The sequence below is a fragment of the Bactrocera dorsalis genome, chromosome 4 (genome assembly GCF_023373825.1).
Source record: "Bactrocera dorsalis isolate Fly_Bdor chromosome 4, ASM2337382v1, whole genome shotgun sequence".
Classification (NCBI taxonomy): domain Eukaryota; kingdom Metazoa; phylum Arthropoda; class Insecta; order Diptera; family Tephritidae; genus Bactrocera; species Bactrocera dorsalis.
Genome location: NC_064306.1, coordinates 67,202,412 through 67,218,718, shown reverse-complemented (window position 1 = coordinate 67,218,718; position 16,307 = coordinate 67,202,412). Strand labels below are relative to the sequence as shown.

Here is a 16,307-nt window from a genome sequence, read left to right as displayed (position 1 = left end):
CTCTCGAAAACTCGTAACGTCGACTCATCAGTTGATGTCATCGTCCATGCCTCTGCACCATATAGCAGAACGGGAATAATGAGTGACTTATAGAGTTTGGTATTTGCTCGTCAAGGGGGGAAGCCAAATTATAATCGACATCCCCCCGTAGATATTCGATAGAACTTCACATTCCCTCTCAAAACCTAGTACTTCCGCTTGAAAGACGCTGTCCGAGTTTAGTGGGCGGATAAAAGTAGAGATATTTTCATTAGTCTTCAGTAGCTTTGTTCATCTAACGGTTGTTTGTAACACCTAAAGAGAATATATATTATGAGGATGAGTTCAAAAATTAACTTTGGCTCATTCAACTTTTTCTCTCGATTAATGCTCTCCATTAAGCAATCTGTTGCCCTTTAAGCTTGAAAAATTCCGAAGTCTTAAGCGGAAGCGAGGGTGTTATGCTAATCTTGCTACAATTTCTACCGCTTGTTGCATTATGGCAAACATATGAGGGGATGTAGCTTCATGTAGAGCAGCTTCGTTAGCTTACAGCTTTTTACTTCGTTCACATGGTGTATCACTTGGATATGCGGTCGGATATAGGCTTGTGGTTGCGCTGTAGGAATATTCACGGATCATTCCTTAAATAGTTTTGAATTGCTGGAAAAGTCTCTACATCTTTGGTACTACAACGAGGGTAGGTCTGGGCCGAGAGCACAAAACTTCACCGCTTGCTTTTATGCATTGCCATGTCTCGCCTGTTTTATTTATCAATTGTAGACAAGTCGCTATGCGCTTGGTCCTTTCATTGGATGCGTGGGCTTCCTTGCTTTCTCTGTCTGCTAAGGGCTCTAGAGCCGAAAGAGTTTTTCGTTGAAGCCTCAGCTTCCATGCGAACAACATGGCCTGTCCCAGTATTTGGCCTCTAAAGGGATCGCCGTGCTGCAACATCCGCCTTATTCACCCGACATGTCACCCTGCGACTTTTTTTGTTTCCTAAAACAAAATCGGTGGTCAAAGGAACCCATTTTGAGTCGATTACGGACATCCAGGCGGCCGTGACGAGGGTACTCGCGGACATCCCAGTCGAAGCGTTCCAGAAATGTTGCGAAGCATGGAAAACGCGCTGGAATCGCTGTATAACTGCCCAAGGGGACTACTTTGAAGGGGATGGCAGAGTTGTAGAATAATTTTCAAATATACGGTTTTTATGGAATCAGTCTCATTACTTAATTGTCATACCTCGTAGTATGTAATTAATTTCTAAGTGATTAATATCGATCTTGGTTGAAAACGAGGAAAACATAGTTTCTAGAGGAAAGTGAGTTGGCGTTTCAAGGGAGGAAGATAGCTTGAATTCGAAAAGAAAGGATGATTTCAAAAATGCTTATAAGGTTTAAGTAGAATTGGTATGAGCTGCTATTCTCTCCGTTCCCACGACGGTCGGGTCTACGTAGCCTTAACGGACCCGGATTTTTTATCCGGTCACGGAGTGTGAACTCGTCAGAATTTTGGGGTTACAATAACAACAATGTCCGGCTCTATCTCAAGCCCGATAAAAAATACTCTCTATAACAATCAATCTTAGTATTCCCAAGTTAGATCTTCAATTCGATATTTTTCGAAACTCGATACTTTGGAATTATGTTATCGCTGCATTTAGCCATAAAACCCCACTTCCTAATTAATTATAAATATTCAGGATTTTTTCCCATCATAAGCGATACTTTTCCTACACGGTCTGCTCTACAAGTAACAAACACCAACCACATACATCCATATGTGTAAATATTTAAAGGCACTTTGTCGTGGCAGTCGCTTGTTGACTGCCTTAAATCTGATGCATGAGGCATGCAACATGTGCATTATGTGCCACAGCGGCATCCTGCTCAGCTAAACTTTCTGCTCCTCAACAAAGGACGAAATCTTGATTCAATTGCGTTTACTTGCTTCGCAAGCCTCTTTGCGTACGTGTGTGTGTGTCGCGTTGCTTGTTTGCCTTTGGAGGCGAATGCGGTGGTGTGTATGTGGCGACTGCTAAGCAGATAATATACTGACTCACCATGGCGCTTGACTCGCTTAGCTGCCACAATGTTCACATCACTTCCGTTTCATTTTGCTTCGGCTTAGGCGGTGCAACACAAACGCTTTGGGATTATGCGAACAGAGTGCAGCTAATAAAATATGCTAAGTTTACACATTTTCTTAGCATCTCATAAAAAAATTATTGCAGGGGATGTGAGTACATACATGCATACATACATATAAACATATAAAGTTGTTTATGTATTTGCGAGAAGAGCAGCATACATCAAGAAAGTTAGTCAGTAAGTGGAAAGTGTGCTGTTTCGATGAGTATATGACAGAAATTGGAAGAGAGGAAAGAAATGTGTTGAGAAAAAAAGGATGCACACATCTAATTAAACCCTCATGTGATTATTTTTCGAGACAGAAAGATGTCAAGTTGTTAATTACTCTTGGCAAGATCATGTATGCTTTTGAAGTTCCATCTGGATAAAAATTATTCGGAGCAATTCGTGCTTCATGAGCCTTCATAGATTTTTGGTATATTTCGGTCAGACATGAAGATTTACTCGAACCAATCTAATTAATTTGTGGACTTAGTACATATGCCAACCTACGCCTCTTCTTGTGCTTAAATTCTCTTTCCTTTGTTGCATAACTAATATGGGCGAAATAATTATTTTTCTCGATGGTTAGATATGTTGAAGGGCTTAAAAGTGAGTTTATATTAGTCTTAGTATATGCGGAATACTTATTAGACTCTGTTTGGCCATGAAAAGTGCAATTTTCCGCAGAACTCAAAACTCATGGTGTTAGCTAATTTTTGGAACAATCCATATCCAGAGCTTCGGAACATATTCTTTTACCAAGTATAATTGTTACACATCAGTCGTTGGGAATTCTAAGTGTAGCCAGGTCCTCCTCCACTTGGTCTCTTCAACAGAGTGGAGGTATTCCTCTTCCTGTGTTCCCCCGACGGGTACTGCGTCGAATACTTTCAGAGCTGGAGTGTTCTCATCCATGCGGACGGCATGGCCTAGCCAGCGTAGTCGCTGTTTCTTAATTTGCTGAACTATGTCAATATCGTCGTATGTTTCATACAGCTCTTCGTTCTATCGACTGCAGTATTCGCCGTTGGCAATGCGCAAAGTATCATAAATCTTCCGAAGAGCATTTCTCTAGAAAACTCGTAAAGCTGATTCATCAGATGTTCACATCGTCCTTGTCTCTGCACCCTATAGCAGGACGACGATGAAGAGGGGCTTTTACCGTTTGGTTCTTGTCCGTCGAGGGAGGACTTCACTTCTCAATTGCCTACTCCGTTCGAATTGCACCTGCTTCGTTGCTATTGCTGTTGATGCTGGTTCCAATGAATTATATCATCGGCGTACGCCAGCAGCTGTACACACTTATTGAAGATTTTACCTTCTCTATTTAGCTCTGCAGCTCGAATTATTTTATCCAGGAGTAAACTGATGAAGTAGCGCTTTGTCTGATACCTCCTTTGATATCGAACGGTTCGGAAAAGTCTTCCCCTATCTTGACGTAGCTTTTGGTATTGCTCAACGTTTACACAGCCGTATTAGTTTTGCGGGGATACCAAATTCACACGTAACGGCAAAAGGGCAGCTCCTTTTCGTGCTGCCAAAAACAGCTTGGATATAGGCGAAAAGTTGTTGTGTGGTATGATTGTCTAGGTACTATACTACAGGTCACGACGTCCATGATGAAAAATGAGTATTTTTCCGCTACCCTCGTCGAGACCACTTGCCTGATAGTAACGGTTTCAAAACTAACAGCCATTTAGTGACAGATTAAACAACAAATTATAATGTTTCACAGTGCCTGTTACCTTCTTTATTATCAAACGGTCTCCCGAGCAGCTGATCACCTCAATAGCCCCCAGCAGGATACTAGAATTTATTACTGAACTGGGCCCATGTGGTTCGTTGTGAAAGAGGGGAGGGTGCAATAGACTAGACGATAGGTCGCACTACAAGCTTTAATTTATTTCTATCATTTTAAACGACACTGGCTTTGTTCTTACTAACGAGATCATCAGTGAAACCGAGTATGCAATACATAAGTGTTCGATTCCACGATAGTTGCAGAAGTACGACAGATTCAATTGTTTGTGAATTTGAAAACTGGGACTTAAGTTCCAATTGAGTAAAAACTCGAGCTCTAACATTTCTCAGTTTTTCACCGCTGATGATGGATGCATCATGCAGTACTTGTTCTTAGTCATTACATCTTCTTTCTTTTCTCATAAGGAAGTCATCTTGTCTTGAAAACTTTAGTAAGTTTCCAAACTCATCGTGGAGTTTACAAGCACTCGTATTTATTTTGGTTTATAGCCTTGTTATTCGACAGTATTTCCTTCAATTGTACAACTTCAATTGAATTTGCTCACTCATAGACCATGTTGGGATCGAGCGTGACTTCAGTAATGTACTTCCCAGGCGCTGTAGTATAGCACAATTTGAAATGATCCGAGACTATTTTTAATACTTTTAAAATCGCAGTAGAATATAGAATCATGCGGCGCTCACTTCACTTTCGATCAAAAATAGCGTCGCGTTGACTACGAGGTATGACAATTAAGTAATGAGACTGATTCCATAAAAACCGTATATTTGAAAATTATTCTACAACTCTGCCATCCCCTTCAAAGTAGTCCCCTTGGGCAGTTATACAGCGATTCCAGCGCGTTTTCCATGCTTCGCAACATTTCTGGAACGCTTCGACTGGGATGTCCGTAATCGACTCAAAATGGGTTCCTTTGACCACCGATTTTGTTTTAGGAAACAAAAAAAGTCACAGGGTGACATATCGGGCGAATAAGGCGGCTGTTGCAACACGGCGATCCCTTTAGAGGCCAAATACTGGGACACGCTGAGGGCGGTGTGGCACGGCGCGTTGTCGTGATGAAGGATCCAGTTACGAGCGATGTCTGGGCGCACCCTGTTGACTCGTTTTCGCAATCTTTCGAGTATTTGGAAATAGTAGACTTGATTCACAGTTTTCCCCGATGGAATGAATTCTTTGTGGACGATTCTACGGCTAGCAAAAAAGACAATAATCATCGTTTTCACCTTCGACTTGCTCATGCGAGCTTTTTTCTGGCGGGGGGCGCGCGGAGACAACCATTGTGGGCTTTCGCGTTTGGTTTCCACGACTAAGAGCACTATCACCATACACTCTTACAATTTTAGCGTACGTTTCCGAAGCCCAATCTGGCGCAAAATTTTATCGCGACGCGTTGCTCTTGATTTCGTTTTTCCATTTTCGTGACGAGCACTACAAACACACGCCTACTCAACTTGACGCAGCAGGCGAACTAAACAAGCTAGAGCGATGGTACATACATATATCAATGGAGAGGGGAGGGATGCCAATAAAATCAGTCTCATTATTTAATTGTCAAACCTCGTATGGTCCATAAAGAACATTACTTGCAATTTATGCACCATCTGCGCGAAGCCATCCGCCAGAAACGCCTAGATTTGTACAAGAAGAAAAATTGGCTTGCCCACACATCGATGTTTGTGCGCTGACATTTGGTCAAAAACAGCACATTAATGATGCCCCAGCCACCGTAGTCCCCAGACCTGATCCCCTGTAACTTTTTTGTTCCCAAAACCGACGATATTCTACGACTAAGGTATAAGAACTTCATAGAAAGAGGAACCAAAAGACAAAAAAAATGACTTTTAAAGTACTTTAAGTATCGGAAAAATACTGGCGGGAGTCCAATGATCGATGATTACTTTGAAGGGGATTGACATTCTTGCATAAATATACACTTTCTTAGGAATACAGAATACGCGATACTTTTTGAACAAATCTCATAGTACCACTTACACTAAATATGCTCTCTGTTATTTTTCTCTCCACCTCATAGTGTAATAGTGGCTCCTTCCGAGAAGGAAGTTAATGGAATGAATTTATAGGTTAAAGCGTAAGCCAGTTAATGACCTGGTATTAGAAAATTAATTATACATACATATTTAATTTGAAGTAATTTCCTACGCCCCCATTCCACAATTTGCTGAGGCATAAATCGCAGCGCACCGTCGAATGATGTCAGAATATCATGACCGAGTGTCAGCATTTCACTTTACTTCCAAAGAAATTGACCGTTCGCCGCTGCTTTTGCTGTTGCTTTAGCTTTCGCTGCCATTGTTTCTAGCCTTTTTGCTGCTTTTGTTGTCTTTGTCTGCCGCCGGCGGCGATTGTGCAACGCTTAAATGTCCTCATTATCGCATTGGCGTTAACGACGGTAATGACAGTGATGGCTACGCCGGCTCAGCTCAGCTCGTTCGCACTTGACTCCAACGCCATGCAGTCAGCAATTGCTCTACGCTTCGACATCCCTTACGTTGCATGCCCAGCTGTGGCATGTGCCGCATATAGCTTGCGGCATTGAATGGAATTTGAAAGTTGATGCCAGCAACCAGCGCGACGGCACTTTACGTCAGCAAGGCGACGGAGCAAAAGTCATCTCTAGCGCCACTTTTTCCATGTGCTGCAGTACCACGCGTGAGCGGAATGTATGAGTGAGTGTGTGTGTGCGTGCGAAGTGAGCGGCGTCAGTTGCCGATACTGTGCCACGCGCTTTTGCATAATTTGCGCAATTTTGCATAAAGCATGAATGCAAAGTGCACATCACCAGCCAGCATCCAGCTTCAGTGCAGTTCTGCACTAGTTTTTATGTTTGCGTCGCTGCTGTTCAAGCTGGAGCGCCGTCAGCCGTTGCATTGCAGCTTTGTTGCACTTGTGGCCGCGTCACATAATGAAGGACTACCAGCCAGCCATTTGTCACACGCGCTCACACACACACTCACTCACACATATATCTACTTAAAGTTTGCATTCTTAATCCTTGCACTTTGGCTCCTCCGCTTGCGGCTGGCCGCACACACGTACACACCCTTTGCGTTGTGGTTTCGCACGGCTCGACACTTGCGCTCGTGCGGACGGTCGGTCGCTTGCCGGTCCATTCCAGCGCTTCTGTTTATGTGCTAAATAGTAGCCGGTTGTAGTTTGCCTGGAAAATGCAAGTGGTTGCATTACAGTCCTTGACTGCAAAGCTTACCTCCATTGAATAGCTGATACAAGGGTTTTAGTTGCCATTTAGAGCACTGTGGGGTGATTTGCGCAGTATGTAAAAATTAAACATCTATTTCATAGGCAAACGATTTCAAAAGTAAATTTTGTCTGCAAATTTTTACAATATTTGCCACGGAAAGACACACGTTTTTACTCTGGTAGGCAATTGGCTTTACTTTCTTGAGATTGAAATACTATGGTGGAGGAATCCTCAATAAAATGTCCTAATGCGAATTTTAAAGGACTTGCTACTTCTCACTATCGATACCAATTTCCAAATATTTCATACCTAGGAGTAATGTATTTTTGACCAAATTTTCGCGTCGCTTTGCCATATTCGATTTAGACCACTTCGAAAACAAGCGTTCTGAATGTTTCAAACACTTTATTTGGCTTTCAAAATCATTGTATACAAAAGCTTTTAATTTGTATTCCCGTATGGATCAGTTTTTATTAATCAAATGGAGTCTCTCCGTCTATCGGTAAAAAACCAAGGTACCAATAAGGTTAGGCTATTTGTGTACTTCCGATCTAAGCCACGCACGTGATATATGGCCAGTTTTGGTTCTTGCGAACGGTACTCGTTTCATCGGGTTTGTTCAGTTTCTTTACCAAGAGGATGTCATCCTTTTGTCGAGATTGCGCTGAAAAGTACACATAAGAGATGCACTATTGTTTTATCCCGTTTTCGAATGTTAGACTCATTCTTGGCAAACGTTCTGTCAGCCACATCCTGCGAGTATATTCGCCCACGTAGACCATTGTACCCCCCCTTGTGACTTTAGTGGCCTGTCCAACTCATGGGAATTTGCTTGCTTATGGCAACACGTTTTCACTGTTAACCGTATACTATTCTTGATAATCTTGTCCTCTAGTTCATATCCCTCGATACCTTTGTCGCCTAGCACCCAGTAGAAGTGAGCTTGTTTGCTTCTGCCAAGACTTTTCAGGTCAAATCCGCGACTTTTGCAATAGCAAAGATCTCAGCTTTAAATATACCTCAGCGGTTCGGCAACTTAAAAGATTGTCGTATGCCTAACTCTGGACAGTATAATCCCTCCCGCGACAACTCCAACTCACATTTTCGAGCCCCCCCCATCCGTATAGAACTGTAGAGGGTTTGCGTGTAGCTAACATACCTTTACGCCAGCCATCTTTTTCTATGTTTACTCTGAGCAACAAAGTTGCCTTTAAGTTGAAAAGTGGGATTAAAATCAGTATTTGTTCACTACCGCCAATACCCACCGAGCTATGTCAACGAAGGTCAGATATAACGGTTTATATAAATTCTCGTGCAGACGAGCAGCCGTTCTGCCGGATGTTGATGCGCAGTGTCCGTTAGCTGAAGAGGTCTATAGGTGGCACGTTTATTGCTAGTTCAAGAGCGCCGCGTTGGAGTTTTCTTAGAGCTTTTCTGTTGCTACACAGAAAGCAGCTTCTGGGAAAAATACTTTTCGGCCCATTTGCCACGAAGGTGGCGATTTACGAAAACCCTATAAAGTGTCATAACTATAACACATGTGGTGCATGTGAGAGGGAGAGAGGCCCCAGGTTGTTCTGAGGGACATATCTGACCTACTAAGTACTTGTATCGGCGGAAATAGATAAAGCTATGTCAACCAAACTCTTTATACAGTCATTTGCTTCAACAGGCAGTTTTCCTATATACAGACTACCCCAAGGTAAATGGAAGTAGAGAGAGTTTGTGTCCTATTTATAACCAGAGCCCCACCTCCCTTAAAGAGGAATTTCGTGCTTTCTTTGAAAATCACTAAGTAAATCCGTTTTCTCTGGGTTCATACCTAGACCCTCTTGCGAGCTCCAATTTGCCGTTTATAACATTTAATAAAATTGCGGCAGACAGAGTATTTTCACCCAAATTTTAAAAACACATTTATTGTAAAAAGTGGCAGAAAAAAACCGAGTTCGACAGTCTTATGGACCAAAAACCGGGTCCGTATCTCTGGTTACTAATCTAGATTAATTGTACAGCAACGGATTTTAAAACAAATATGTAAATCGCTTTCAATGAAATCTCGATTATCACGCTTATCATGCGGGAGTATAACGCTATGTTCGGTGACCACCCGAAACTTTTACGATCCCTACTCGACGTCGGTTCTTTACCTAAATACTTTGAGCCCTTCTTGATATGAGTCCCAGTTGAAAAGTGGGATCATATCAAAAACACATTAATCAAAAATGGATTTATTGACTCCACAAGAGTTCTGTATGTAAATATCTTCTGCGTAATCTCTCTAGTCGATCCGATTAGAATGATTGCTAACCAGTTTTCACGAATGGGTTTTGGGACGTCAAGCAATGGACCAATCAAATATATCCGAGTTCTCTTATGCACAGCACAGCGGGGGCCTTTGAGAACCTTTTCCATAGAAAACGATTATATAGTAGATTTCACTGAAATTAAAAATTTCTGTATCCAAGACCGAATGGTCCTACCAAAAACTGAGTTGAACCACGTGATTACAGGCAGAGAGAGAAGAGGTTGTGCCTTTTTACCAGTCTGCCTTAGCTCGCATTACTGTTTTCCTACTCTCCTCGTATTGTTATTCTCCTACCTTCGTGCTTCTATTAGCATTTGCGCTTTTGGCACGAGATTCCTAACCCCAGCATGAGTGCGGTTCTTGTGTAAGAGACTTGAGTTATTCTCATATAACGTAGGAAAATAATCCATGTTGTAATTTTGGTGTTTATTGTTTAATGAACATGTTTTCCTCCACCAACTTCGAACCGCTTGCGATCTCACCATACATTTGTAACTACATTCAAACATTTTCTGCAATCATCAAACAAAGTTGTGGTTCTCAAAAACGATTGGCCTACCAAAAATTTAAAAATAATAGTTAATACCATATATATTTACACTGCGCAACAAATTATATGCAACAACTAATTTGAGCTTGCCACTTACAGCGCTCTCCACTTTGCCACACTTTAGAGAAATATGTTAGCATAACCTTAACACATGAACCTGCGCGAGAGCGCACAGGCAAGCACTAGTGTTTGTTTGTGTAACCGCTTATATCTGATAAATTATTGTTGCGTTGATTTATAGTGACTTTTCGCTGCCGTCCGCAGTTGAAGATTAATCTCCTCACCTTGCAGTGACATTTGATTTCGCTACTGCAAATGTCAAATGGGCACTTAGGCGGTCGAGTGCTGTGGAAAATAAATTCTGGTATGAGTAGATAAAAAAATATTTTTGGGCAACAACAAAATATGATTATTTAGTATACTCTTATAGTAATATAAGGAAGTAATAATTATGAAAAAGAAAGTATATTTCTTGCCTTAATAAATTGTCAATTTTAAGGGTGAGTTTACACCCGGCTGCAGACAAGCCTATTTTCTGCACTTAGACCACCCTAGCAGTTGGCTCGTTACTTAGCAACCGTTAACCAAAACAAGCTAAGGAATGATAACAAAATTCATTACAGTTTAGGCGGTTAGTGAAAATCTGTAAAAATAATTTTTTAAAGATTATAATTAATAATAATATGGTAATCTGTTAAAATAGTATATATACAATTATAAATTAAGAAATTTTACTTTTTACTTACAGATTTTATCCAGAGGTAAAACAGATTCGGCAAACTCACGGCAGGCAGTTAGTGCCACACTTGTCAAACGCCTACCCAATTCACTGGAGGATTTCATACTCAAGCGAGATTACACTGGTGCTAGAGCTTTTCTCGAGGTACACATTACAAGTAAATTATATTCCTTGAGTACTGAAAATTTCTTATTATAAGTTCAGAGTTTTTCCATTATAAACAAAAAATATCTAACGGGTTTAGGACATCAATGAAATTCTTTATTCCTGTGAAAGTATATTCGATGCCATTATGTATGGAACTCGATTTCTTTTGCATGGCCATCACGGGCAAGCTTGCAGAAGTCCAGACGCTGAACCCAATTTTCGACGGTTTTCAAGCATAAATCGGCCGATACTGCTGCAATTTCACGTTCGATATTCGTACGAAGTTCATCAATCGTCGCTGGCTTGTTGGCATAGACCATAGACTTGACTGTGAGGCTAGGAAATAGTCTAACGGCGTCAAATCGCACGACCGAGGCGGCCAATTGACTGGGTCATTTCGTGAGATAACACATTCATCAAACTTGGTTTTCAATAAATCGATTGTGACATTCGCTGTGCAGCTTGTGACGCCGTCCTCTTGGAACCCCATGTTGTTCAAGTCCATATCATCCAATTCGGGTCAAAAATATTCGGTTATCATTGAGCGGTAGCGATTTCCATTCACAGTAACGTGCCGGTCTTGATCATCACGGAAGAAGTACGGCCCAATGACGCCGCCGGCCCATAAACCGCACCAAACCGTAATTTTTTCGGGATGCAATGGTGACTCATGGAGTACGTGTGGATTGCTGCCTGACCAATAACGCATATTTTGCTTATAGAGTTAGTTGAGATTTTCAGTTTCGAGCTTGGATAGGTTCGTTCTATTCGTTCTAGATTATATAGGCTGGACTTAAAATAGATATCACAAAAACTTGTTCCCTTTTAAAAGTTATAATATTTCTACTGATTTTATTCCTCCTCAAGTTCTCCAGCGAAGATGAAGACGAAGAGCAGCATTTGATCAAGGAACAATGGATTGCGTTCTGCAGTTTCCACTTAGGCGACTATCAGCAGGCATTGCAACAATACAAAAGCATACGTGATGCCGAGCCCGCTACCGAAGACATAACCCATAATGTCGCCGTTTGCATGTTCTACCTCGGCATGTATGAGGAAGCACACCGACTAATGGAACAGACGCCGAACACGCCGTTGAAGCTGCGTCTGCTCTTTCACTTGGCACACAAGTTTGGCAACGAGACGCAGGTGACACAGCTGCAGGATTCCTTGCAGGAAGACGTCGAGGATCAGCTCAGTCTCGCCTCGATGCACTACTTGCGCGCACACTATCAAGATGCGATTGATATTTACAAGCGTTTGTTGTTGGATAACAAGTATGTTGATCTGCGACCAAAGGGTTTCAGCGAAACTCACGCGGTTTTTGATTTCTTGCAGAGACTACCTGGCTATCAATGTCTATCTGGCGCTTTGTTTCTACAAACTGGACTACTATGATATGTCGCAGGAGGTGTTGGACGTTTACTTGGCGAAGCATAAAGACAGCACCATAGCCACCAATCTGAAGGCCTGCAATCGCTTTCGTCTATTTAATGGGCGCGTAGCCGAGCAGGAAATACAAAATATCGCAGACAATGGCACTTTCGGTGCCGATCTAATACGACACAACTTGGTTGTGTTCCGCAATGGCGAGGGTGCCATGCAAACATTCCCGACTCTCCTGAATATCGTGCCAGAGGCGCGTCTCAACTTGGCTATCTATCATCTAAAGAGCGGCAATGTGCAAGAGGCCCACGCGTTGATTAAGGAACTCCAGCCGACTGTGCCGCATGAGTACATTTTAAAGGGGGTGGTACATGCGGCGCTCGGCCAGCAGATAGGTTCGGTGAGGCATTTATAGATTACAAAATTTAAAATCTCTGTGGGCTAGTATTAACTCAATCTTTTTCTATAGAAAGAGCACATAAAAACCGCTCAGCAGAATCTACATTTGGTTGGTAGCTCAGCTACTGAATGTGACACCATACCCGGTCGGCAAAGCATGGCTTCGGCTTTCTTTCTCTACTCGCAATTCGAAGAGGTCTTGGTCTATATGAATTCTATAAGAAGTTACTTTGTGACCGATGACACCTTCAACTATAATTATGCTCAGGCGAAATGTGCCACGGGATACTACAAGGAGGCAGAAGAGCTGCTCATGCAAATAACGGATATGGATATAAAGAATCAACACACTTACTGCATGATAGTAGCGAAATGTCATATACACGCCGGACGCCCGGAGTTGGTGAGTTTTATATTTATTTTTGATATTCGTAAACTTTCGTAAGACCTGCTCTCAGTTATTGGAGGGTGTCTTGAATTTTTGATCAGATTTCTTCAAGCGAACATAAGCAGCATAAAAAGCTAAACTTAGAGATCTCATGCTGGGTCGTAGAGTTTCAGATAACCTCCATAGTTTTTATCTTAAAGGGACTCTCGATGGTAGACTACTAAGTATAGTAATATTTATAGCGAAAATTTATGTGCTTTCGATGTTACCGGACAGACGGACTCATGTGTATTAATGAAATTTGTAAAGGAACTTAGTTTGTAGTCTTTTGTTGTCGAAGGGTTTCATATTTCGTCTTCGTCACAAGAGCAAGTATTCTAAGAGCTTTTTTTGGGAAAGGTCAATTCATCGAATAACCCCTCGGAGTATTTTTTCTTTACAGGCTTGGAATGTTTTCATCACACGCGACACGAACTCTGAAGCATTCCTACTGCTACAACTTATTGCAAATGAGTGTTACAAATGTGAGGAATTCTGGGTGGCCGCCAAGGCTTTCGATATGCTGGAAAAGTAAGTTCTACAAAAAATATTTGTAAAATTCGTATTTTTAAATTATTGAATTATTCTCATCAACAGACTCGATCCAAGCCCGGAAAATTGGGAAGGTAAACGTGGCGCTTGTGCTGGTGTACTCTATGCTTTGGCTTCAAAAGCCGACAAGGGTTGTCCACCGAATGGCGTAACCGATGTGATTGGTTTACTACGCGACTCGTCAAATCCACAGGCAGAAACGATGATAAAAGTCATACGCAAACATATAAATAGTTTGAAATAAGTATGAAGGATTTACTATATATTTTAATTTTAGACCCTTTGAAAGGGTTGGAGTAGAAACAATGTTTTCTAATCACACATAATTGTAATAAGAATATACCACATATTAAAAAAAAATACAATGATTCTACTGACGTTGATTGGTTTTAAGGAAGGATTCTACGAGATATACTTTTAAGCTAATCTCTGAATAGATGAAGGCAGTTCAACGGCTAAATATCAAAAAGAGATTCTGGTATTCAGTGTATCATCTCTCTATCGAGCTTTAGTTTATACCGACAGAAAATATAATTTATTTCAGTTTATCGACTCCTAGCCTTGCAATACCAAAGACTAAGACTAACCTACGCTTGGCTCTTAGACTGGCCTCGCCTTAGTTTGTCATTTGAAATAGACAGAATAGTTTGTGCTTTTAACCGTAGATCTAACCAAATATCACAACGAGTGTGGTTCCCACAACCGCCGGTTCTACGGAATTGACCCGGACTTTATCCGGCCAAGGACTGTATTTTCGGAGATCTAACTCCGTTTAGATCGGTAAGTTTTATTATAAGGCTGTCAATCCTAGAGCAACGCCTTGCCACAGAATTGCTCTGTATCCTCTTGGCTCGTGCGCAAAAAGGCTCCATCTAAACTCCACTTCTCTTAGGAGTAATACATGCAATGGATGGAGCAATATTAACACCTCCTCAAGCCTTAAGAAACTCAGGGAATGCACAACCAAATACGTGGCCTCATGCTGCCAATGCACCACTGCAACTTTAGCCTTCATCGCTGTGCTATCTGCATCTAGTTCGTGCACTGCGTCGCGACTCTACCAGATTGTCCAACAGAGGACCTTTGCCATCTAAAGGAGCTCAAATAGGCAGCATGTCTTCCATTCCTATCGTTACTTTTGACACAGTCAATCACACAATGTTCCTTGAGGACATCGAAAAATTTACGCTCTCTCCAGGACTGAAAAGGTATACTAAGAGCTACCTGAGCGCCCGCCAATCATCCCTACTATATCGTGGTAAAAACTCCAAATTGAGTAGAATGAAACAGGGTGTTCCGGATACTGTAGCAGGTTAAACTCCTACTTATTCATAATAGACCCCGACATATCCAATATATATCCTGTGTGCAATGAGTCTCCGCATGACATTGGCCAGCTCTTTGCATGCCACACCAACCTCTTTCATTTGACACCCCTTTCCTTTTGGTCCGACTCCGTCTAAAGAGCATGTTCCGCCTTCCGTTGGATGACGTCGACGACAACTTAGCTAATCCTTACCATCCTAATGGGGATTAGGTACCCGCTACAACAACAACAACATTGACATAAATATTTTCGAGATCAACTTCTAATAAAGCTACTATATAATTGACACTCAGGTTGAAAGTGTTGATGTCTTGGAAGCTTTAGTGAACGATGAAGACTCTAGATCAAGAAGTTCCAAAATATTTCTAAGAACGTCTAATCATTTTAAAAGCTTGGGCTTCTGGTGAAGCTTATAAAAACTAAGTTCCTCACTCGCCGAACAATTTTCATGTCTCGAAAATATTTTTAACAATCAACACGCTTGCGTAAATCCCCAAAAATATGTTATGCTAATAATATAGCTGAATGTCACAAGCTTTTCCCTCCCATTCCTGCCAAAAACGTCGCCAGCAACACTACAACAACTGGTGTAATAGAATTTTCAGCGCGCATCATGAGCTGCTTTCAAAAGCAGCTATGCATGGGCGATGCCTTTGCTCGCACACACACACACACAAACACTAATGCGCTGGTAAAACCCCTTAGCTTTGATGGTTAGCAACTTCAGTGAAAATATTGCAGAATGGCAGCACTTTGGACGCGCAAAGATGTGACGCTGCCACAGTTTACAGTTGGCGCATTTGCAATTCAACGGCGTCAATGGGACTACAACAACTGCAATAACAACAGGCAGCACATGAACAGCCAAGCCAACAGCAGCGAACGAATGATACTTGTTCACGTGTGTGTGTGTGTTGTAAAGACTGCTGATGCTTTGTGTCAATGTTGCCTGCCACCAGGCGCCTCTATGTGTACATATATGTGTGAAGGGTGTGTGTGTGTCAGCGCGCTGATGGCTACATTGAATTTGCATATTTGATATGAGTGTGCGGAGCGCAAATATTTACAGGGCGTGCGGTGTTCATTACGAGACACTCACACTTCCAATTACACAGTCACACGCACACACACACGTACATGCGCGCGCGTGCTCATCTATCGACGCTCACTCATTCAAATTCATGGAGCAACTATGCCATTGCCACAAGCTTGCACGCCATCATCCAGCGCCTTCAACACCGCTCCGCCCTCTGGCACCCCATGAGCCCTTGCCTGCCACCACACATTGTTGTTGCACTGCCTTGCTGCCTTCTTCCCTCCACTTGGGTCGCGTGGGCGTGCGGCGCTGCGCGCTGAAAGACTGTGCAACACGCTTC

At 42.1% G+C, this 16,307-nt stretch overlaps 1 protein-coding gene across 1 annotated transcript; it reads left to right on the top strand.

Annotated features, from left to right (window-relative positions):
* The first annotated feature begins 10,511 nt into the window (after positions 1-10,511).
* LOC105233331 (intraflagellar transport protein 56) lies at positions 10,512-13,877 on the top strand. The gene is made up of 7 exons (XM_029553427.2): positions 10,512-10,640; positions 10,703-10,837; positions 11,708-12,117; positions 12,179-12,626; positions 12,696-13,028; positions 13,456-13,583; positions 13,650-13,877. The coding sequence occupies exons 1-7, from the start codon at positions 10,638-10,640 to the stop codon at positions 13,846-13,848; spliced, it is 1,656 nt and encodes a 551-aa protein (XP_029409287.1). The 5' UTR covers positions 10,512-10,637; the 3' UTR covers positions 13,849-13,877.
* Positions 13,878-16,307: the final 2,430 nt, after the last annotated feature.